The 23509-nt window shown below is 44.6% G+C and overlaps 1 protein-coding gene across 1 annotated transcript in view; it reads right to left on the reverse strand.

Moving 5' to 3' along the window:
- The window catches only part of SLC29A3 (solute carrier family 29 member 3), a 103086-nt gene extending 81761 nt beyond the window's left edge, over window positions 1–21325 (reverse strand). Inside the window, exons 1-2 of the mRNA XM_040320487.1 lie at window positions 21093–21325; window positions 12367–12650 (exon numbers count right to left, since the gene is read on the reverse strand). Of these exons, the coding sequence (XP_040176421.1) occupies window positions 12367–12650; window positions 21093–21114 (306 nt within the window). The 5' untranslated portion in view covers window positions 21115–21325. The remainder of the gene's footprint in view (window positions 1–12366; window positions 12651–21092) is intronic.
- Between the last annotated feature and the right edge of the window lie 2184 nt (window positions 21326–23509).

Genomic DNA, 23509 nt, shown 5'->3' on the forward strand with positions numbered 1-23509 from the left:
TTTTTTTCCCCTCGGAAAAGCATTCACACGAGCGGTTTTCGCAACGGCTAAAAGACCGCTAGGAATCACGACGGGAAAAAAAAAAGCTGGTTCTAATTTTTTTGCCGGGCAGTTTTCTTGTTGGGAAAACTGCTATGGAGCATACACACGACCGGTTTTCCCGCCAAAAAGCAAACATGGCAGTTTTCCGTGTGTACAAGGCATTAGTTGGTGCTCAAGAGCAATGTGCTCAGCAACATACATGAGACGAGGACAACCCACATACCTGTAGCATTATTGTTTTGTATATATTTGCAATATTAAAAGTCTTTAGCAACATATTGTCCTCATAGTCATACATATGGAAAGTCTTAGATCACACAGCATTAAACAACATTTAAAGAGCTACAGGACAATTAGGTCATGTTGTACGCAGTTACAAGGGGTTAGGCACACAAAGCTTCAAAAATATGGAATAAGATAATGCAACACTCTATCATATCATACACTTATCTGTGCACAAGAAAACAGTCTCCATCTCTAGATTTGGCATCACAGTGCATAGCTATGTGACTTTATGCTGTAACGGCACTCTTCAAGTGATATTAAAAGGATTTTTTTTTTCTTAAAATTAAAAAAATAAACAAGATTACCTGGACTATCAACGACAGCTTACTGGCCAATCCAACTCACCGCCAAAACCTTGAAAGCGCCATTAAAGATTATCTGACGACTGATCACCAGATATCTCCCCTCTAATCCTATAGGAGGCCCATAAACCTGTCATTAGGGGGATATGCATCACCCGGGCGTCACATATTCACAAAGAGAAGTGTCTTCAACATAAACGTCTGGAAGAAGCCTTTCTATAAGGCCTCAGAAGCATTCCAAACCACACCAAGAACGTAAAATAAATGATCTTACAAAAAATCACGTTTAGTAAAGAATTTCTTCCTGACTGTCGGCGGAACAGCGTCTCCGTAGATCGCAACATACGTTTTACGTTAAAGCAAACAAACCAGACACATTTTTAGCCCTGGCATTCCGCAAGGCTGACTATACCCCTAAACCTATTCGCCTAAAACCAACTAAAGACTCCTACTACAGTAATCCAAATAAGTTTCTACATGAATTCCATTGACGTCTCTCTACCTTAAACAAAAGAATCCAACACACTCAACCAGCCCCAACTGGACAACCTCCTCTCTTCTATCCGTCTTCCGTCCCTCTGCTCTATCGCAAAGCCCTAGAATATTCCATAATGGCAGATGAAATACTATTAGCCATAATGACACTTAAAGCGGTAGTAAACCCGTTGCTGTTTTTTTTTTCATACCTGAAAAGCAAAAGCCATAATGAGCTAGTATGCACCGCATACTAGCTCATTATGAAATACTTACCTTGGAACGAAGTGTGTGGAACTTACCTGGTCCACACCGAGGGAAATGTCATCTTGCCTCGGCGTGTCTTCTGGGTATCGCTGTGAGTGGCTGGAGCGGTGATGTCGTCACTCCCGCACATGCGCACGGGAGACTTCTATCCGGCAAGGTTTAGGAGATATTCTTTATACCTACAGGTATAGCCTTATTATAGGCTTACCTGTAGGTAAAAGTGGTAGTACAGAGTTTACTACCACTTTAAACCAAGTAAACTAGCAGGTCCAGACGGATTCAAAGTTACTTACTCTTTTACAAGAGGCTTATAACTATCTACTTTCAGGTCACTCCTTCCATGTTGAATCTCTCACAGCGGCAATATCAATGATCCCTTAACCCAACACTGATGACACCACTTGGTCTAATAGACCAATTCCAATTCTTAAAGCAGAGTTCCGAAAACAAATACTGCAGCTGCTGAATTTTAATATATGAACACTTACCTGTCCTGGGCGCCCGCAATGTTGGCACCCGAAGCCGATCTGTCCCTCGGCCCTCGGGTGCTGCCGCCACCATCTTCGGTAAGGGAAACTTGCGGCTTCACTTCCTGGTTCCCTACTGCGCAAGTTGCATGACCTGCACGATCTCACTGGTCTCTGCTGTCTTCTGGGACCTGTGTGTCTCCCAGAAGACAGCAGGGGGGATAGATAAGGAGCCGGACTACCTACACCCGGAAGTGGAAGCAGATACCTGTATTACACAGGTATCTGCTCCCTCCTCCCCCCCCTGAAAGGTGCCAAATGTGAGGATTCCAAAAAGCAGAAGTAAAATTTTTGGGTGGAAATCTGCTTTAATATAGATATCAAACTCCTGGACAAAATACTGTAGTCCCGCCTGAACCTTTTCATTGGCACTCTTATTCACAAAAGCCCAAACATGGTTTATCCCCTCCTGTGAAAAAAAAAAAAATGTATACCTAAAAAATAAAAAAAAATATGGGCTCTTTAAGGCCGGAGGGTGGAAGTGATGTTTGACGTCGCTATGGTCCTCCAAGGGCATAGTGTTGAGTGGGTGCCATCATGACCTCGCTTGACTTCCTGCCCATCACTCCCACGGATTGGATTGTTTCCGCCACTGCTGATCTCTCCGGTAAACGACAGAATTGACCACAATTTTTATGTGAAAGAGGATCACCCACTATGCAAAAAAATACCATGCTATAACCACGGTAGCGATATATATCCACGGTAGGCGGTCCGTAAGTGGCGATGTAAAACTTATAAAACAACCCATTTTGTTTAAAATAGAAATGAAAGGCTAAACATCTGTGTCTAGACATATGCATTAAGATAAAAAAAAATTGTGTCCCCCCCTAACACTTACCTGAGCCCTATCTAGATCCAGTGGTGTTGCAGCAGTGTATCAGCTGCCCAGGACTACCCTCATTGGCTGAGACAGCAACGTGGCGCCATTGGCTCCAACTATTGCCAAAGTCCGTCAGCCAATGAGAAGGGAGAGGGGGCGGGGCGGGCCGTGGCTCAGTGTCTGAATATACAGTGAGGAAAATAAGTATTTGAACACCCTGCTATTTTGCAAGTTCTCCCACTTGGAAATCATGGAGGGGTCTGAAATTGTTATCGTAGGTGCATGTCCACTGTGAGAGACATAATCAAAAAAAAAATCCAGAAATCACAATGTATGATTTTTTTAACTATTTATTTGTATGATACAGCTGCAAATAAGTATTTGAACACCTGAGAAAATCAATGTTAATATTTGGTACAGTAGGCTTTCTTTGCAATTACAGAGGTCAAACCTTTCTTGTAGTTTTACACCAGGTTTGCACACACTGGAGGAGGGATTTTGGCCCACTCCTCCACACAGATCTTCTCTAGATCAGTCAGGTTTCTGGGCTGTCGCTGAGAAACACGGAGTTTGAGCTCCCTCCAAAGATTCTCTATTGGGTTTAGGTCTGGAGACTGGCTAGGCCACGCCAGAACCTTGATATGCTTCTTACAGAGCCACCCCTTGGTTATCCTGGCTGTGTGCTTCGGGTCATTGTCATGTTGGAAGACCCAGCCTCGACCCATCTTCAAAGCTCTAACTGAGGGAAGGAGGTTGTTGCTCAAAATCTCGCAATACATGGCCCCGGTCATCCTCTCCTTAATACAGTGCAGTCGCCCTGTCCCATGTGCAGAAAAACACCCCCAAAGCATGATGCTACCACCCCCATGCTTCACAGTAGGGATGGTGTTCTTGGGATGGTACTCATCATTCTTCTTCCTCCAAACACGGTTAGTGGAATTATGACCAAAAAGTTCTATTTTGGTCTCATCTGACCACATGACTTTCTCCCATGACTCCTCTGGATCATCCTAATGGTCATTGGCAAACTTAAGACGGGCCTTGACATGTGCTGGTTTAAGCAGGGGAACCTTCCGTGCCATGCATGATTTCAAACCATGACGTCTTAGTGTATTACCAACAGTAACCTTGGAAACGGTGGTCCCAGCTCTTTTCAGGTCATTGACCAGCTCCTCTCGTGTAGTCCTGGGCTGATTTCTCACCTTTCTTAGGATCATTGAGACCCCACGAGGTGAGATTTTGCATGGAGCCACAGTCCGAGGGAGATTGACAGTCATGTTTAGCTTCTTCCATTTTCTAATGATTGCTCCAACAGTGGACCTTTTTTCACCAAGCTGCTTGGCAATTTCCCCGTAGCCCTTTCCAGCCTTGTGGAGGTGTACAATTTTGTCTCTAGTGTCTTTGGACAGCTCTTTGGTCTTGGCCATGTTAGTAGTTGGATTCTTACTGATTGTATGGGGTGGACAGGTGTCTTTATGCAGCTAATGACCTCAAACAGGTGCATCTAATTTAGGATAATAAATGGAGTGGAGGTGGACATTTTAAAGGCAGACTAACAGGTCTTTGAGGGTCAGAATTCTAGCTGATAGACAGGTGTTCAAATACTTATTTGCAGCTGTATCATACAAATAAATAGTTAAAAAATCATAAATTGTGATTTCTGGAATTTTTTTTTTTGATTATGTCTCTCACAGTGGACATGCACCTACGATGACAATTTCAGACCCCTCCATGATTTCCAAGTGAGAGAACTTGCAAAATAGCAGGGTGTTCAAATACTTATTTTCCTCACTGTACACACAGAGCTGTGACTTGGCTTGGGCACCCCCCATAGCAAGCTGCTTGTTGTGGGGGTACTCAACGGGAGGGAGGAGCCAGGAGCACAGAAAAGGGACCCGAGAAGAGGAGGATCGGGGCTACTCTGTGCATATCCACTACAACAGAGCAGGTAAGTATAACGTTTGTATTTTTTAAAGAAAAAAAAAACACAAAACTTTATCACCACTTTAACCTTTGCAGTGCAGGGGGAGGGGCCACTACAAGGCTATATTTTCCAAATGACCTATAATGATTTGCATGGATCCACATATAATCCAAAGATCAGAAATAAATCGATTTTTTTTTTGGTCTGTGATGAATATGACATGAAGACACTTGGGGGGAAGTTTACTAAAACTGGAACGGGCAAAATCTATTGCAGCTGTGAATAGTAACCAATCATCTTTCAGGTTTTATTGTCGGCCCTTTCACACCAGAGCAATTTGTCATGCGATTTGACAGGTTGCACCCTATTGTCAGCTGTGGCACTTGTTCGGTGTGCCTTCGACATTGCGGTGCCGCATTGATTTGAAAAGGTAGTTTCTTCGCTGCTTTTGGCAATGTCAGGTGCGACTTGCATAGGCATCTGTGCATGGAGCCACACAGATGTCTTCCAAGTCACACATGAAGTGGTGGCTGCATTCAGTTTTCTTTTTTCTTTTTTTTCCACCTGTTGATGCAGCCAGTAAGTCTTATTGTTCAGCTTCATTTACCAGATCAAGCTGTCCAGCAAAGCAAACTGAAAACTGACACAGCCACCAAAATGTAATGATTGGTAAGCTGCAATATATTACATCTTTGTTTTTAGATTTATTAACTTTTTAACCACTTCCCTCCCGCCCAGTCAGTAGCAAATTGACGTCCGGGAAGTGGTTCTGTTATCCTGACTGGACGTCTATTGACGTCCAGGATATCGTGTGGGGGCGAGCAGCACGGTGATCGGTGACCGGCGGAGGCTCTTTACCACGTGATCAGCCGCGTCCAATCACAGCTGATCACGATGTAAAACAGGAAGAGCCGTTGATCGCCTCTTCCTCACTCGCGTCCGACAGCCACGAGAAGAGCCAATCGGCGGCTCTCCTGACAGGGGGGTTTTGCGCTGATTGTTTATCAGCGCAGCCCCCCCCCACGGATGCCAACACTGGAGCACCAGGGAAGCCGCCAGGACCACCAGGGAAGCTCCAAGCATGTAGATGGCCCGGTACATCCCCCTTGGCCATCCACATATGCAAATTTATGCCAAATATGTGCCAATCAGTGCCAACAAATGGGCACTGATTGGCACCATTGTGAAAAACCTTAAATCTGTGATGCCCAGCAATGCCATCCATCAGTGCCACCTATCAGTGCCACCATAAGTACCCATCAGTGCCACCATAAGTACCCATCAGTGCAGCCATATCAGTGCAGCCATATCAGTGCCCGTCATTGAAGTAGAAAACGTACTTACTTATAAAAAGAAATAAATAAATAACAGAAACAAAAAAAAAAAAAAATTTTTTAACATTTTCTGTTTTTTTTTTGCGCAAAAAAATAAAAACCGCACAGGTGATCATATACCACCAAAAGAAAGCTCTATTTGTGGGAACAAAATGATAAAAAAATGTGTTTGGGTACAGTGTAGTATGACCGCGCAATTGTCATTCAAATTGCGACAGCGCTGAAAGCTGAAAATTGGCCTGGGCAGGAAGGTGTATAAGTGCCTGGTATTGAAGTGGTTAAAGGGGAAATTGAGATATTACATTGTCTTTTAGCTGCCATGCTGGTGTTTTTATTCCTGGAATATTGTGAAAGCACTTCCTTCTACGGATCACACTGCCTGTCCTCCCCAAATAATCACTCAGCACAAAGCAGCCATTTAAACAGGATAAAGCGCAGACATGACAATTTATGGAGTCATGTGAGAGTTTAAGGTCACATGACGACTTTGTCAGCGGCTTTAATTATTAACCCTGATGTGATCATACTGAATTTGTTTACAATGAAATTAGTTAACTGGGTTATATTATCATGTGCTGCATTGTGAGTCTGAGGTAAAGCCAGCAATACGAGTGTGGTCACAGAAAATACAAGTCACATGGCAGAACATGTGCTTGGCCAATTAGTGTGCCCCCCGGTCTGCTGCAGGGTTCTCCACGTGACTAGATGGAATATATAAAGGGCAAATGCTTTGTGAAAATACTGAAAGAGCTGGTTGACACCGGGAGTGCGTTCCTGAGCGATTCATATGCAGTTCTGTGTGATGCGATTCAGCCCCCTATCGCACCAAATGTAGCACACGCTATACTTTTGGAAACACACTGCTGCTGAATTGCATGGTACTTCTGTACCATGAAATCAATGGTGTGGGCAAACGCACTGTGTTTGTGACCTGCATTTGGAGTGCCATTAACTTAATACTAATACCCGCTGCAGACCGCAACTGCAGTGCGTTTTGAATGTGGTGCAGAAAGGACCCCCCGATCGCCCACTCTAGAAGATGCCATGCAGGTGCTCAGGGCCCTACACATTCTATGGCACATCTATACTTTATGTCGTGTTTGGAGAGTGGTGCCCCACAAGTCAATATTTCCAATTGGGAGGCACCAGTATTGCCTCCTTGATGCCTGGCAGGCGCTGCTCTACCATCCTCTGAGCAATCTACTATTGATTACTTTTGCAGAGGGGTGGCAGAGACTGCCACAGGAACAAGCCCATACACTGCCAAGTAATAGTAAGTATCGCTTGGGTTCCTTTAGAGGTTGCTAGAGGTTCCTTTAGAGGTTGCTAGAGGTTCCTTTAGATGTAGCAGATTAGCCTCCTATTTGGTGGTGCTTGGATAGTGCCAGGGCCAAAGCATGACACCAATGATTTTAGCCACCTTTAAGGGTGGCATTATGACCACCGCTGGAAGGGTTACATTGTCTCTCCTGATCACCAATGTAAGGAGAAATCTCCCCCAGGGGACAGGATTCAGTAAGGTTAACTCTGAGACCTGAAAACTATTTTCGGGGTTCTTCTGGGGTAAAAGGGTTGACAAAGGGTGGTCCAGACAGACCGATATCTATAAAGTTATGTCACTGCATAAAAGGTTAGTTGAGACAGAACAAGGAGTGTCAACATGTAGCTGTGAGCTTTAACCTCCCTGGCGGTATGATTCTTTCAGAAAAAACATGCTGAAAGCGGTACCATTATTTGCAAGGAAATTTGGCGTTTTATACTGTAGGCCTATAATTCTTAGGAATAACTCACTTAAATCTGACCAAACAAGATTCTAATAGGCATCTGGGGTATGACATTTTTTTAAAAACAAAATTATAAATTATAATATAATAAATAATTATAAATAATTATAACAAATAATAATATAATTATAATAAAAGTTATTCAATAATGTAATCAAATTAAAATCACTGAAATTTGCTCAGTTGCAGAATTGTTGCTGTCATTATTTTTTTTTTTTTATGACAAATTTCCCCACAAATCGCTATCGCACAATTCTGCAAGTGATTATAATTTATTATCGCTGTTTTTTTAGCTGATCTAAAACTATTTTTGACATAAAGGGACACTTTTGGTTGCTATGGACAATCTACAGTTTGCAGGGAGAAAAAAAGGTTTTTATTATATAAAATGACATGCATGACACAGGACAGACCACTAGGGACAAGGGGGGTGTGTTTTTTTTACATACAGTACTGTAATCTATAAGATTGCAGTATACTGTATGTAAGGTGTTTGTTTACGTTTTTGAATTTGGCGCCGTTCTCCGTCCCCGTGCGTCGTAACGTCGCAGGGAACGGAGATCGGCGTCACACGGAGGCACTATGTGAATCGAGCGAGGTCCCGCTCGCTCACACAGCGCGGTGGCATCGCTGGATCCAGGGACAAGGTAAGTAAAAAGTGCCTGTGGATTCAGCGAGGCGAGCCGAGACTGACTCGGGGTTACCGATCGTAGCAGGAAAATCTAACCCCGAGTCAGTCTCGGGAACACCGCCAGGGAGGTTAAGCGGTTGTATACCCTCTGATTTTTTTTTTACCCCTGTAAGAAAAAAGGCATAATGAGTTAGTATGCACCGCATACTAGCTCATTATGAAATACTTACCTTAAAACGAGGCGTCAGTAACTCACCCGTTCCACGCCGATGTAGCCGACATGTTGCCTCGGCGTGTCTTCCAGGTATCGTGGCTCCAGCCCTCTGAGTGGCTGGAGCCGCTGTGTCGTTACTCCAGTGCGCACTTTCCGGCAAGGTCCGGAGTCTTCCGGGGTTTCAGCTGAGAATCCCCTGTGTGCATGCGCCGCTGCAGTCAGTGGCTCATTGCGAGGGAAATATCTCCTAAATCATACAGGTTTAGGAGATTTTTTTTTTTACCTACAGGTACGCCTTATTATAGACTTTCCTGTAGTTAAAATTAAAATAAATAACTATACAACCACAACCAATTCAGATACAAACAGTTTGGCTGGTGTTCTATGATGTAAACCTGGGCAATTCAAACTAAGCATATGGTTACCTATCCACAGACAGGCATCATTACTGTAAACTAATCATGACTGATCCTGCAAAAAAAGAAAAAAACTGAGCCCACCTTTCCCACCAGCCAGTTATTAACCACTTCCTTACTGGGCACTTAAACCCCCTTCCTGCCCAGAGGACTTTTTGCGATTCGGCACTGCGTCGCTTTAACCGACAATTGCGCGGCCGTGCGACGTGGCTCCCAAACAAAATTGACGTCCTTTTTTCCCCACAAATAGAGCTTTCTTTTGGTGGTATTTGATCACCTTTGCGGTTTTTATTTTTTGCTCTATAAACAAAAATAGAGCGACAATTTTGAAAAAAAAATAAAAATGTTTTACTTGTTGCTGTAATAAATGGCTCAATTTTAAAAAAAAAAAAAAAATATTTTTTATCCTCAGTCTAGGCCGATACGTATTCTACATATTTTTAGTAAAAAAAAAAAAAAAAAATCGCAATAAGCGACTGGTTTGCGCAAAAGTTAGAGCGCCTACAAAATAAGGGACAGAATTATTATTTTTTTATTATTCTTTTTTTTACTAGTAATGGCGGCGATCTGCGATTTTTATTGCGACTGCAACGTTATGGCGGACACATCGGACACTTTTGACACCATTTACATTTATACTGCAATCAGTGCTATAAATATGCACTAATTACAGTATAAATGTGACTGGCAGGGAAGGGGTTAACACTAGGGGGTGAGGAAGGGGTTAAATGTGTACCCTAATTAGTGTTCTAACTGTGGGGGAAGGGGGGTGACTGGGGGGGGGTGACCGATCTGTGTCTCTATGTACAAGAGACACAGATTCGTCTCCTCTCTCCCCTGACAGCACCGCTGTCTGCGAGAGCCGGGAATGAGAGATGATCTCATATGTAAACATATGAGATCATCTCTCATTGGCCGCACAGATCGCCTAGGAAACGGCCGCTCCGATTGGCCGTTCACGGCGATCTGTGATTGGCTGTGTCCAAGGGACACGGCCAGCACAGCAGTTCCCCGCTGCGCGCTCGGGAGCGCGCGCGGGGAACGAGCAAAGGGGCTGCCGTCAATTGACGGCGGCTCAGAGATTTAGAACCACCCCGCGGCCGTCAATAGTCGTACGGCCGTCGGGAAGTGGTTAAAGCTGGCCATAGACGGAGTGATTTTCTTCCCTGCAACAATGGGTTACAGGAAAGCAAATCGCTCAGTTTCCCCATCAATGCAGTCATGCCCCGTACACACCATCGGAGTTTCCCATGGAAAAAGTCAGATGGACTTTTTCCATCAGAATTTCTGACCCTGTGTATGCCCCATCAAAATATTTCCATCGGAAATTCTGAGGAATTCCGTTGGAGTCCAATGGAATTCCAATGTGATTTTGGTCTGACAAATGTCTGACCGTGTGTACGGGGCTTCAGTGTTAATAGTGGAATCCCTCCCACCCAGCTCTTGTGTTCTCCCAGCGGGGGGGGGGGGGGGGGGGCTGTCCCCTCTGAGAGAACACAGTGATTAATTGTATGTAAAATCCGGCAGACTGGTTGCACCCGAGTTGATCAACCAACTTGGATACATTCAGCCTGCCCATACATGGTTTAAATCTCAGCCAGTCCCTGCTGAACCGGCCAAGATTAAAACCGTCTATGAGCAGCTTTCGGTTGCCTTTAACATTAACTGCTTGCCGACCAGCCGCCGCAGTTATACGGCGGCAGGTCAGCTCTGCTGGGCGAGAGCACGTAGCTATACGTCATCTTTCCTAGCAGCCAATTGGGGGTGCGCCCCCCAGCTCGCTCCTGACTCCCGCGCGTGTGCCCGGCGGTCGCAATCACCGCCGGGCACACGCGATCGCTCGTTACAGAGCGAGAATCGGGGGCTGTGTGTGTAAACACACAGCTCCCGGTCCTGTCAGGGGAGAAATGCCTGACCGTCTGTTCATACAATGTATTAACAGCGATCAGTCATTTCCCCTAGTGAGTCCACCCCCCCTACAGTTAGAACACACCCAGGGAACATACTTAACCCCCTTCCCCGCCCCCTAGTGTTAACCCCTTCCCTGCCAGTGCCATTTTTATAGTAATTAATGCATTTTTATAGCACTGATCGCTATAAAAATGCCAATGGTCCCAAAAAAATTTCAAAAGTGTCCGCCATAATGTCGCAGTACAGAAAAAAAAAAAAAGCTGCTCGCCACCATTAGACCCCTTTCACATTGAGGCGTTTTTCATGCGGTACATCGCTAAAAATAGCGCTGCTATACTGCATTAAAAAGTCATGCCCTGCAGGCTTCAATGTGAAAGCCCGAAGGCTTTCACACTGAAGCAGTGCGGTAGCAGGACCGCTCCAAAAGTCCTGCAAGCCGCATCTTTGGAGCGGTATAGGAGCGGGGTGTTTACCGCTCCTATACCGCGCCTTCCCATTGAAATCAATGTTAAACCGCGGTAATACCACCCTTTTTCGGATGCTAGCGGGGGTTAAAACCTCACCGCTAGTGCCCGAATATCGTGGTAAATACGACGGTTTAGCGGCGCTAAAAATAGCGCAGCTATACCATCACCGCACCTCCACTGCCCAATGTGAAAGCAGCCTAACTAGTAAAAAAAAAGTATTAATAAAAATGCCATAAAACTATCCCCTATTTTGTAAACGCTATAACTTTTGCGCAAACCAATCAATAAAACGCTTATTGCATTTTTTTTTTTTTTTTTACGAAAAATATGTAGAAGAATACGTATCGGCCTAAACTGAGGAAAAAAAAAAAATTTTTATGTATTTTTGGGGGATATTTATTATGGTAAAAAGTAAAAAAAAAATATTCATTTTTTTCAAAATTGTCGCTCTATTTTTGTTTATAGCGCAAAAACGAAAAACCGCAGAGGTGATCAAATACCACCAAAAGAAAGCTCAATTTGTGGGGAAAAAAGGACGCCAATTTTGTTTGGGAGCCACGTCGCACGACCGCGCAATTGTCAGTTAAAGCGACACAGTGCCGAATCGCAAAAAGTGCTCTGGTCTTTGACCAGCAATATGGTCCGGGGCTGAAGTGGTTAAAGTACCATTAGAGAGGCTTGGGGACGGGATCGAGCTAAAAATGTACAAGAAATGTCAGGATCTGCACATCATTTCAGATGACTCTCTCTCTAGATCTACTGGTCACACTGACATGCGATTTTCACTGCTGGTAACGCCTGCCTTTGCATTTTTAATGACTTGCTCAAACTACATTTAACTGGTGACAAGTTTACTCTACCAGTAAGACAAGTATGTATATGCAATAAACAAACTCGTATACACAGTACATTACCTGGAGTTACATATGTATTAAAAATGAACAAGTTTAATAAATTCTACTCACACTCAAGTCTGAAGCTCTGGGCGTTTCTACCACCGGCATATCCGTGCAGTTCCTTAGTTTGTATATCCAATAGTGTTTTGCGGTGCAAATAAAATTCCAAGGAAGTGAGGAACCCACCCCAAGCAGGAAGAATATAATATAAGTTCCATTAAAGTGGTCCACAGGCTTGACGCCATAATAATGCTTTACGTTGTTCTCCTCAAGCAGAGAGACGTCTTCTTCTGAATGACCGCCATCCAAAGGCCTATACCGCGCATTTGTGCTGCCTAAAGGCTCCTCCAACACTGGAAATAGACACAGGAAATGTATTATACCAAATCAATGCATCACGTTACACTGAAATAATACATAAAGGTCTACACATTAATACTTTTAATGTGGGAAATAACCTTTTTGAGGCAAAATGAGGCATTGTAAATATAATGCATCCACTAACAATCCATTTCCATATCATTAAAGCGGGAGTTCACCCATTTAAAAAAAAAAAAAATTTCTCCCCTTAGCTTCCTGCTCGTTCGGTCTAGGGGAATCGGCTATTTATATTAAAATAGGTGCAGTACTTACCCGTTTTCGAGCTGCATCTTCTTCCGTCGCTTCCGGGTATGGGTCTTCGGGAGCGGGCGTTCCTTCTTGATTGACAGCCTTCCGAGAGGCTTCCGACGGTCGCATCCATCGCGTCACTCGTAGCCGAAAGAAGCCGAACGTCGGTGCGGCTCTATACTGCGCCTGCGCACCGACGTTCGGCTTCTTTCGGAAAATCGTGACGCGATGGATGCGACCGTCGGAAGCCTCTCGGAAACCTGTCAATCAAGAAGGAACGCCCATTCCCGAAGCCCATACCCGGAAGCGACGGAGAGGATGCGTCTCGTAAACGGGTAAGTACTGCACATATTTTAAAATAAATAGCCGATTCCCCTAGTAATAACGAGCAGGAATCTAAGGGGGAAAAGTGCCCTCTAAGGGTGAACCCCCGCTTTAACCTTTGGCAGAATCCGCGGCAGTACGATGATTAGAAAAAGGTTATAATACATTGCAAAGTATTTCATCCATTTAAATGAATAAACAAGTCATAGGAAATGCATTGCATTCTGATCAGTTAAAGAGAACCTGTCACCAAGTAGGGTTACGTTAACCACTTCAGCCCCAGACCATTTGGCTGGCCAAAGACCAGGCCACTTTTTGCGATTCGGCACTGCGTCGCTTTAACCGACAATTGTCGTGCGACGTGGCTCCCAAACAAAATTGACATCCTCCCCGCACAAATAGAGCTTTCTTTTGGTGGCATTTGATCACCTCTGCGGTTTTTAATTGTTTGCGCTATAAACAAAAATAGAGTGACAATTTTGATAAAAAATGCAATATTTTTTTACTTTTTGCTATAATAAACATCCCCAAAAAATCCTAAGAAAAACACATTTTTTTACCCCTCAGTTTAGGCCGATACGTATTCTTCTAAATATTTCTGATAAAAAATAGAGTAGAGGGTTCTTTACTGTAAGAGCGGTAAGGATGTGGAATTCACTTCCACAGGCGGTAGTCTCAGCGGGGAGCATCGATAGTTTCAAAAAACTATTCGATAAGCACCTGAACGACGGCAACATACAGGGATATACAATGTAATACTGACATATAATCACACACATGGATTGTGTCTTTTTTCAACCTTACCTACTATGTAAACTAGGTAACTATCGTGTACTTCTGATTCAGTGAAAAACTTGGTCGGCAGGATGTTTACTTATCTGCATTTCCAATTAAAGATTTGTTTAAAAAAAAATATTATATATATATATATATATAAAATCATACTTACCTCCACTGTGCAGCTAGTTTTGCACAGTGTGGCCCCGAACGTCATCTCCTGGGGTCCCCCGGTGTCTCCCTCGGCACCTTCCCGCATTAGATAGCTCCCAATGGGAAGCACTCTCCGAGTCCCGCTCCCGGCGTTCATAGTCGCCGAGTGCAGGACTCGGCCCCGCCCCCTAGTGCCGTGTCATTGGATTTGATTGACAGCAGAGGGAGCCAATGGCTGCGCTGCTATCAATCTAACCAATGAATAGTCGAGAACCCCCGGGAAATATCAGTTCGTTTTCGACACAGGACTTTACAGGGCTCAGGTAAGTAAAACAGGGGGCTGGGGGGCCACTAAACGTCAGATGTTTTTTCACCTTAATGCATAGGATGCAGGGCTGGACTGGGACAAAATTTTGGCCCTGGATTTCATCCAGACTGGCCTCTCCCATGGCAGCCAGACAACTCCCCCCCCCCCCCCCCCCCCCGGCCCCCTTCACTAGCCACCAGCCGTTCTACTTTTTTAGAGTAGAACTGCTGGTACTGGTACCCTTATAGGCAGTACCAGTGGGGAAGCTAGACATTATTTCACCCGGGCCAAAGAATCAGTTCGGTGCCCCCCCCTAATGGGACAAGATTAGACAGAAGTAAGATACTTCCAGGCCATAGCTGTTGAGTCAGTTGTCTGTCCCCTCCCCCGTGCTTCTTCTGGTCCCCCCCATGCTCCTTTGTCGTTGTCCCTGCTTCTCTGTTGCTCCCCCCCCCCCCAGGTGAGCGCTGCGGGGAGGGAGAGGAGGTGATCGCTGCGGGGAGGGAGAGACAGAGGAGCGGAGGGGGGGGCAGCGGTCTGCTGTCACTGAAGCTGGCCCACTGAGCCATCGGCTGACTGGGAAACTCCCGGTATTCCCAATGCCCAGTCCATCCCTGATAGGATGCATTAAGGTGAAAAAACATGGAGGGTTTACAGCCACTTTTAAGGACAGCACATAGCAATTCCTAAACAATGCTTAACATGACAGCTAAGCCCAGTACAGGAGCTAGGAGGAAGATAGAGGGAATAAAAGACAATTTGTTCTTTTGGTGAAAACTATAAGAAAGACTCAATAACGTTGGACCACAACCAATGCTGAATTTATAAGGGGCAATTGTTCTGGCCCCCCTGACAGAAGGAGCCCCCTCTCTATACAAAAAGAATATAAAATATATAATAATGGAAACTGGTATATTGTACGGTATTTAAAAACGAATATTGGCGGCTCAAACCATACAATACCATGGTACTAATTTACTAAAGGCAAATAGACTGCGCATTCTGCAAGTGCAGCTGCTTTGATTTTTCTTAGTAAATGTGGTGAAGCTTCACTTTGTAAGAACACCCAATCAGTAAAGTCATACCAACTTCCATGTAGTTCATGCACTACCCTTGTGCAACCTGAGGGCAAAATACATCAATGGTAACCCTCAAAAGTTGCATAAAAATCATACTTGAAAGTTTTACATGCAACAGTGGGTACGACTTTGCAGAGGGACAGAAGTCACATCCATCCAAAGTTGCTTCAAAGTTGCATTAAAGTTGCACCAAAGTAGCACTCCAAAGCTGGCACAACTTTGAAGTCCTACCAGTGTGAATGGAGCCTAAATCTGACCCCTAACTACAATTGTAATGCCAGACTGGCTAGACTGGCTCGTTGGCAAAGCAAAATCTTCATGAGTAAATAAATGATTACTCATCAGGAGTTGTCTATTGAAGTAAAAACTTGCTGGGTGACTTCACTCTGAACTTCAGGCAGGTACTGAAAATATCTTCTAAATTTGCACGGAGTAGGAGATATTTACCATATACTTTTGTGCCAACGTCATGGGTGCATGCGCTGTGAAGAAATGGCCCTCTGTGTGACTGGCCAGCGTCCACGGCCCCGGAAGGAAGGAAGAAGGGCAAAGATGAATGTGGGGACAACCTGGGCTTTGTTTGCAGGTAAGTCCCACATAATGGGCTAGTATGTGATGCATACTAGCCCATTATGCCTTTTCTTTGCAGGAAAAAAAAAAAAAAGAGGAAGTAAAACCCATCAGGGTTTACTTCCTCTTTAACCATTTCAATACCAGGCACTAACACCCCCTCCTGCCCAGGCCATTTTTTAGCTTTCAGCGCTGTCGCACTTTGAATGACAAATTGCACAGTCATGCTACACTGTACCCAAACACATTTTTTATCATTTTGTTCCCACAAATAGCTTTTTTTTGGTGGCATTTGATCACTGCTGGGGTTTTTATTTATTTTTATTTTTTTAGTGCAACAAATAAAAAAAGACCAAAAATGTTTAAAAAAATAAATAAATAAAAGTTTTTTTCTTTGTTTCGGTTATAAAATTTTGTAAATAAGTAAGTTTTCTCCTTCACTGATGGGCACTGATAAGGTGGCACTGATGATTGCCACTGGTAGGCAGCACTGATGGGCGGCACTGATATGCATCACTGATGGCACTGGCAGGCATTGGGGATGGGCACTGATTGGCAGAAGCCTGATGGTATAACCCATTATACCCCCCATATGTACCAGATCACACCGACAGCTATAACCCATTATACCCCATGTGTATGTACCAGATCACACCGACGGCTATAACCCATTATACCCCATGTGTATGTACCATATCACACCGACAGCTATAACCCATTATACCCCATATCACACCGACAGCTATAACCCATTATACCCCATGTGTATGTACCAGATCACACCGACAGCTATAACCCGTTATACCCCACATATGTACCATATCACACCGACAGCTATAACTCGTTATACCCCATGTGTATGTACCAGATCACACCAACAGCTATAACTCGTTATACCCCATGTGTATGTACCAGATCACACCAACAGCTATAACCCATTATACCCCATATCACACCGACAGCTATAACCCATTATACCCCATGTGTATGTACCAGATCACACCGACAGCTATAACCCGCTATACCCCCCATATGTACCATATCACACCGACAGCTATAACCCGTTATACCCCCTGTGTATGTACAGTGGGGCAAAAAAGTATTTAGTCAGCCACCAATTGTGCAAGTTCTCCCACTTAAAAACATGAGAGAGGCCTGTAATTGTCATCATAGGTATACCTCAACTATGAGAGACAAAATGTGGAAACAAATCCAGACAATCACATTGTCTGATTTGGAAAGAATTTATTTGCAGATTATGGTGGAAAATAAGTATTTGGTCTCCTCTACAAACAAGCAAGATTTCTGGCTCTCACAGACCCGTATCTTCTTCTATAATGCCCGGTACACACGTTTTTTTTTTGTATGCTAATCTGACGTCGAATTCTTTCCAAATCAGACAATGTGATTTGTTTCCACATTTTGTCTCTCATAGTTGAGGTATACCTATGATGACAATTACAGGCCTCTCTTATCTTTTTAAGTGGGAGAACTTGCACAATTGGTGGCTGACTAAATACTTTTTTGCCCCACTGTACTAGATAACACCGACAGCCATAACCTGCTATACCCCCTGTATGTACATTATATTACCAAAAGTATTGAGACGCCTACCTTTAACCACTAAGGCCGCGTACACAAGACTGGACATGTCCGCTGACATGTCTGACCGTGTGTACGGCCGAGCAGACAGGTTTCCACTGGACAAGTTTCTTAGCATGCTAAGAAACTTTTGGAAACCATCGGACCGAAATCCCCCGCATGCGTCGAAGTGATTCGACGCATGCGTGGAAGCATTGAACTTCCTGGTTCGCGCACGTCGCCGCGTTTTCTGTCCGCGGGGATTTTGGTCTGATGGTGTGTACACACATCAGACCAAAAGCTCCCAGCAGACATGTCCGATGAAAACGGTCTGCGGACCGTTTTCATCGGACATGTTCGGTCGTGTGTACGGGGCCTTAAAGGAGTTCTCCAAGCTAAAACTTTTAACCCCCGCTGTGCCCGGGCTGTAAAACTATACAAAATAAACTTTCACTTACCTGCCTACGATCCCCCGTTGTTCCGATATCGCCGTCCCGTTCTCCGGTCCCGGTCTGTTCCACTTCCTGCGGGTCTGTGACTCACAGTGCGCTCAGCCTATCAGCGGCCGCGACGGGACATTGCTGTGGCCGCTGATAGACTGAGCGCACTGTGAGTCACCGACCCGCAGGAAGTGGAACAGACCGGAGAACGGGACGGCGATATCGGAACAACGGGGGATCGTAGGCAGGTAAGTGAAAGTTTATTTTGTATAGTTTTACAGCCCGGGCACAGCGGGGGTTAAAAGTTTTAGGTCAGAGAACTCCTTTAAGCTAGTGCATTGTTGGTTCACTTACCTTTTCCTTCCATTTCCCTTCTAAATGTTTTTTTTCTTTGTTTGAATTTCTCACTTCCTGTTTCTCCTCAGAAAGCTTTCCACCATCATCCGAGCGGTGGAAAGTCAGTCAGAACAGCTTACTAAACACCTTACTGAGGAGGAACAGGAAGTGAGAAATTCAGACAAAGAAAACAAAGAAAAAAAACATTTAGAAGGGAAATTGAAGGAAAAGGTAAGTGAACCAACAATGCACTAGCTTAAAGGAACCTATTTAGAAAATAAAAACGAACCTTTACAACCCCTTTAAGGACCGAGCCTCTTTCTGAGATTTGGTGTTTATAAGTTAAAAACTGTTTATTTTTGCTAGAAAATTACTTAGAACCCCCAAACATATATATATATATTTTTTTTTATAACACCCTAGAGAATAAAATGGCGGCCGTTGCAAAACTTTTTGTCACACTGTATTTGCGCAGCGGTCTTACAAGCGCACTTTGTTTGGAAAAAAAAAAAAAACTTTTTTTAATTAAAAAAAAAATAAGACAACAGTAAAGTTGGCCCACTGTTTTTTATATTGTGAAAGATAATGTTACGCCGAGTAAATTGATACCCAACATGTCACGCTTCAAAGTCGTGGAACAGCGGAAAACTTTTTACCTTAGAAATCTCCATAGGTTTAAAAAATTCTACAGGTTGCATATTTTGAGTTACAGAGGAGGTCTAGGGCTAGAATTATTGCTCTCGTTCTACCGATCGCGCGCTGCTCACATATGCGTTTGCTTCTGCGAGCGAACTCGTCGGGATGGGGCCCTTTAAAAAAAAAAATCTTATTTATTTTACTTTTTTTTTCGACACCGTCTTAAAAAAATAAAATAAAAATTTAGTCACTTTTATTCCTATTACAAGGAATGTAAACATAGGATAGGATGCATTAAGGTGAAAAAACATGAACCTTTACAACCCCTTTAAACACACACATGAACTTTAATGGCACCCCAGTCTTAGTCCGTAGGGTTCAATATTGACTTTGCATCTACAACAGCTTCATTTCTTATAGGAAGGCTGTCCACAAGGTTTAGGAGTGTATCCATGGGAATGTTTGCCATTCTTCCAGAATTGCATTTGTGAGGTCAGGCACTGATGTTGGACGAGAAGGCCTGGCTTGCAGTCTCCGCTCTAATTCATCCCAAAGGTGTTATATTGGGTTGAGGTCAGGACTCTGTGCAAACCAGCCAAGTTCCCCCACCCCAAACTTTCTCATCCATGTCTTTATGGGCCTTGCTTTGTGCAGTGGTCCAAATCATTTGGTGGAGGGGGATTATGGTGTGGGGTTGTTTTATTCAGGGGTTGGGCATGGCCCCTTAGTTCCAGTGAAGGGAACTCTCAAGATGTCAGCATACCAAGACATTTTGGACAATTTCATGCTCCCAAATTTGTGGGAACAGTTTGGGGATGGCCCCTTCCTGTTCCAACATGACTGCACACCAGTGCACAAAGCAAGGTCCAAAAAAACATGGATGAGCGAGTTTGGGGTGTTGGAACTTGACTGGTCTGCACAGAGTCCTGACCTCAACACCTTTGGGATGAATTAGAATGGAGACTGTGAGCCAGGCCTTCTCGTCCAACATCAATGCCTGGCCTAATAAATGCGTTTCTGGAAGAATGGTCAAACATTCCCATAGACACTCCTAAACCTTGTGGACAGCCTTCCCAGAAGAGTTTAATCTGTTCTAGCTGCAAAGGGTGTGCCAACTCAATATTGAACCCTACGGACTAAGACTGGGATGCCATTAAAGTTCATGTGTGTGTAAAGGCAGGTGTCCCAAAACGTTTGGTAATCTAGATTACCAAATCACAGTGATCAGAGCACCTACTACCCTCCATCATCCCCCTGATGGTAGTAAGTAGGGATGAGTGTGTTGGCACAGTCCATGTAGAGAGCCCGCCAGGAAGTGTGCACGGCGCTGCGCTAACCACAGGCAGGGAGACATTTCCCAATCTCTGCAGCCGAGCATCAGGAAATGTCTCCCTGCCTGTGATTAGTGCCGTGCAGATTTCCTGGCGGGCTCTGCACGTGCACTGTGCGGACACGCCGGAGCTCATCCCTAGTAATAAGGCTGCAGTCACACAGAAACGGGGGTAGAAATACCGCTTTCTGCCGGCGTTACCATAAACGCACCAAAACGCAGCCGAGCATCAGGAAACGTCTCTCTGCCCGTGATTAGCGCAGCGGCGTGCAGATTTCCTGGCGGGCTCTGCACGTGCACTGTGCGGACACGCCGAAGCTCATCCCTAGTAATAAGGCTGCAGTCACACCTGAGTGACACAGAAATGGGGGTAGAAATACCGCTTTCTGCCGGCGTTACCATAAACGCACCAAAACGCACTTGTGACGCCAATATTAAAGGTGCCCTGAATGCAGGTCACAAAGTGTGTTACCATTGGGCGGAGCTTGGGAGCTTCTTTGGCGCGTTGTCACATGACAGGCAACCTGTTTACACCAATGGGCTGTCACTCCAAACAGCATGTCACTCAGGTGTGAATGCAGCCTAATAGAAATAAAGAAATCCAGCAATGTGTAATTCATGACATCATGACCCTAATACACAGGAAATATTACCATCAGAGTCCGGGGACGTCATAGTACAGGGATCACCTGTCACCACTCACACCGGACTGTACTCCCAGAGAGGACATGCGCAGTGGCCAGGCTGGCGATGGTGCCCGGTGCGGACCTCCTCTACGCTCTACAATTACTTTTCAATGCGGCTCATAAATCCGGACGGACGAGATTTGTTGATGATGGAGCCGGGACATAACCCCGCCCTCTTCCTCCTTCCATAATACATACAATACGCCCCCTCCGGGAGGGGCCAGCCCCGAGTTCCACCCACACATCGACGACTAGTACATAGAGTACGCCCCGTGGGAAGGGCTAGAGTGGAGTAACAACGCCTACTTTATTCAACGGCACAAAGAGCACGCCCCCCTAGGGAGGGGTATAGACAAGTACGTCCTCCATAGCACAGACTGCTGACAACACCGGAAGCTGTGCCATAGAGTGTACACACGGTGTGTCAGGAGTGTTATGAATGCCTGCTGGGTATGTTTGCTCCTAGTGGTCGCTCTATGATACACAATGCTAACACAAACAGGTAAGCCTAGGTTCACATGTATACAGCGATCCCTGTGCATTTCCCACACCGCATTGCCATCACTCTGTGTGATCTTCTGCTGGTATCAATACAAAGCTAATGACCCCAAGGATCGTAAATAGTGCAGTACCAGATCACATGGTACAAAACGACCATGCAATCCAGGTGCAGTGCAGCTACAAAAAGAAAAAGTGCATGCGTTTGCAGTGTCAGTCGAAGGCATTCAAAATTAAATGGCTCAAATTGCACCAGACTAAATCGTATGAGAATTGCACAGGGATGTGGTGCGATTCACATAAAGGTTATAGTATGAAGGACCCTCGTGGGCACTGCATTTTGGGTGTTGGTAACTTTTGGGTAGATTCAGGTAGGGGCGCCTAATTATAGGTCGGCGTAGCCTAGCGTGTTTACACTACGCCGCCTTAAGAGAGGAAAGTACATGATTCAGAAAGCACTTACCTCCTTACTTAGGGCGGCGTAGTGTAAACACGGCGGGCGTAAGGGCACCTAATTCAAATGGGTTGGGGGGGGGCGTGTTTAATGCTAATGAGGCTTGACCTCATGTTTTTTCGTACTGCGCATGCACCGGGCGCCTACATTTCCCAGTGCGCATTGCAGCTAAGGACGCCGTACGGGCCTATTGATTTCGACGCGGACGTAAACGACGTAACTCCCGATTCGCCGACGACTTACGCAAACGACGTAAACAATTTGAACCTTGCGGCGGGAACGGCGGCCATACTTTAACATTGTTATTCCACCTCATAGGTGGAATAACTTTAGGCCGCCTAAGGCCTTACGGAAACAACGTTAATCGACTGCGGCGGGCTCGCGTACGTTCGGGAATCGTCGTAAAAGCTCATTTACATAATCTACGCCGGCCGCAATGGAAGTGCCACCTAGCGGTCAGCCAAAACATTGCAATCTAAGATAGGATGGCTTGCGCCGTCCTATCTTAGATATGTTTAAGTGTATCTCTGTTAGAGAATACACTTAAACATAGGTCGGTGCAGATTCAGAGTTAGGTCGGCTTATCTGTAGATAAGCCGGCCTAACTCTTTCTGAATCTACCTATTTGTTTTGGCACCTGCAGCAGATTGCAAGGGCAGTGCAATGCAGTGTGGGAAATGCACAAGGAACGCTGCTATGTGGGGCCTCCATGGATCGGACTTGTTTTTGCAGCATATCCCACAGATGCTCCAAGGATTGAGATCTGGAGGTCAAGTCAACATCACAGGACACATTGCTCCGTGGTCCAGTTCTGATGCTCGCTTGCGCCTGGAATGCTGATTTGTAACCTCTTTGCGGGCGTTTATCCCACACTGGGCCCTTCTCTCTGTAAAACACAGAGGATGTGCTCTCTTTTAAAAAAAATAAAAAACACTTTTTTTTTTTTAAACAAAAAAATAAATACAATTTAACCACTTAAGACCCGGACCTTTAGGCAGCTAAAGGACCCGGCCAGTTTTTGCGATTCGGCACTGCGTCGCTTTAACTGACAATTGCGCGGTCGTGCGACGTGGCTCCCAAACAAAATTGGCGTATTTTTTCCCCACAAATAGAGCTTTCTTTTGGTGGTATTTGATCACCTCTGCGGTTTTTATTTTTTTTGCGCTATAAACAAAAATAGAGCGTCAATTTTGAAAAAAATTCAATATTTTTTACTTTTTGCTATAATAAATATGCCCCAAAAATATATAAAAAAAATTATTTTTTTTCCTCAGTTTAGGCCGATACGTATTCTTCTACCTATTTTTGGTAAAAAAAAAAAAAAAAAAATCGCAATAAGCGTTTATCGGTTGGTTTGCGCAAAATTTATAGCGTTTACAAAATAGGGGATAGTTTTATTGCATTTTTTTTTTTTTTACTACTAATGAATGAC

The sequence above is a fragment of the Rana temporaria genome, chromosome 8 (assembly GCF_905171775.1).
Source record: "Rana temporaria chromosome 8, aRanTem1.1, whole genome shotgun sequence".
NCBI lineage: Eukaryota > Metazoa > Chordata > Amphibia > Anura > Ranidae > Rana > Rana temporaria.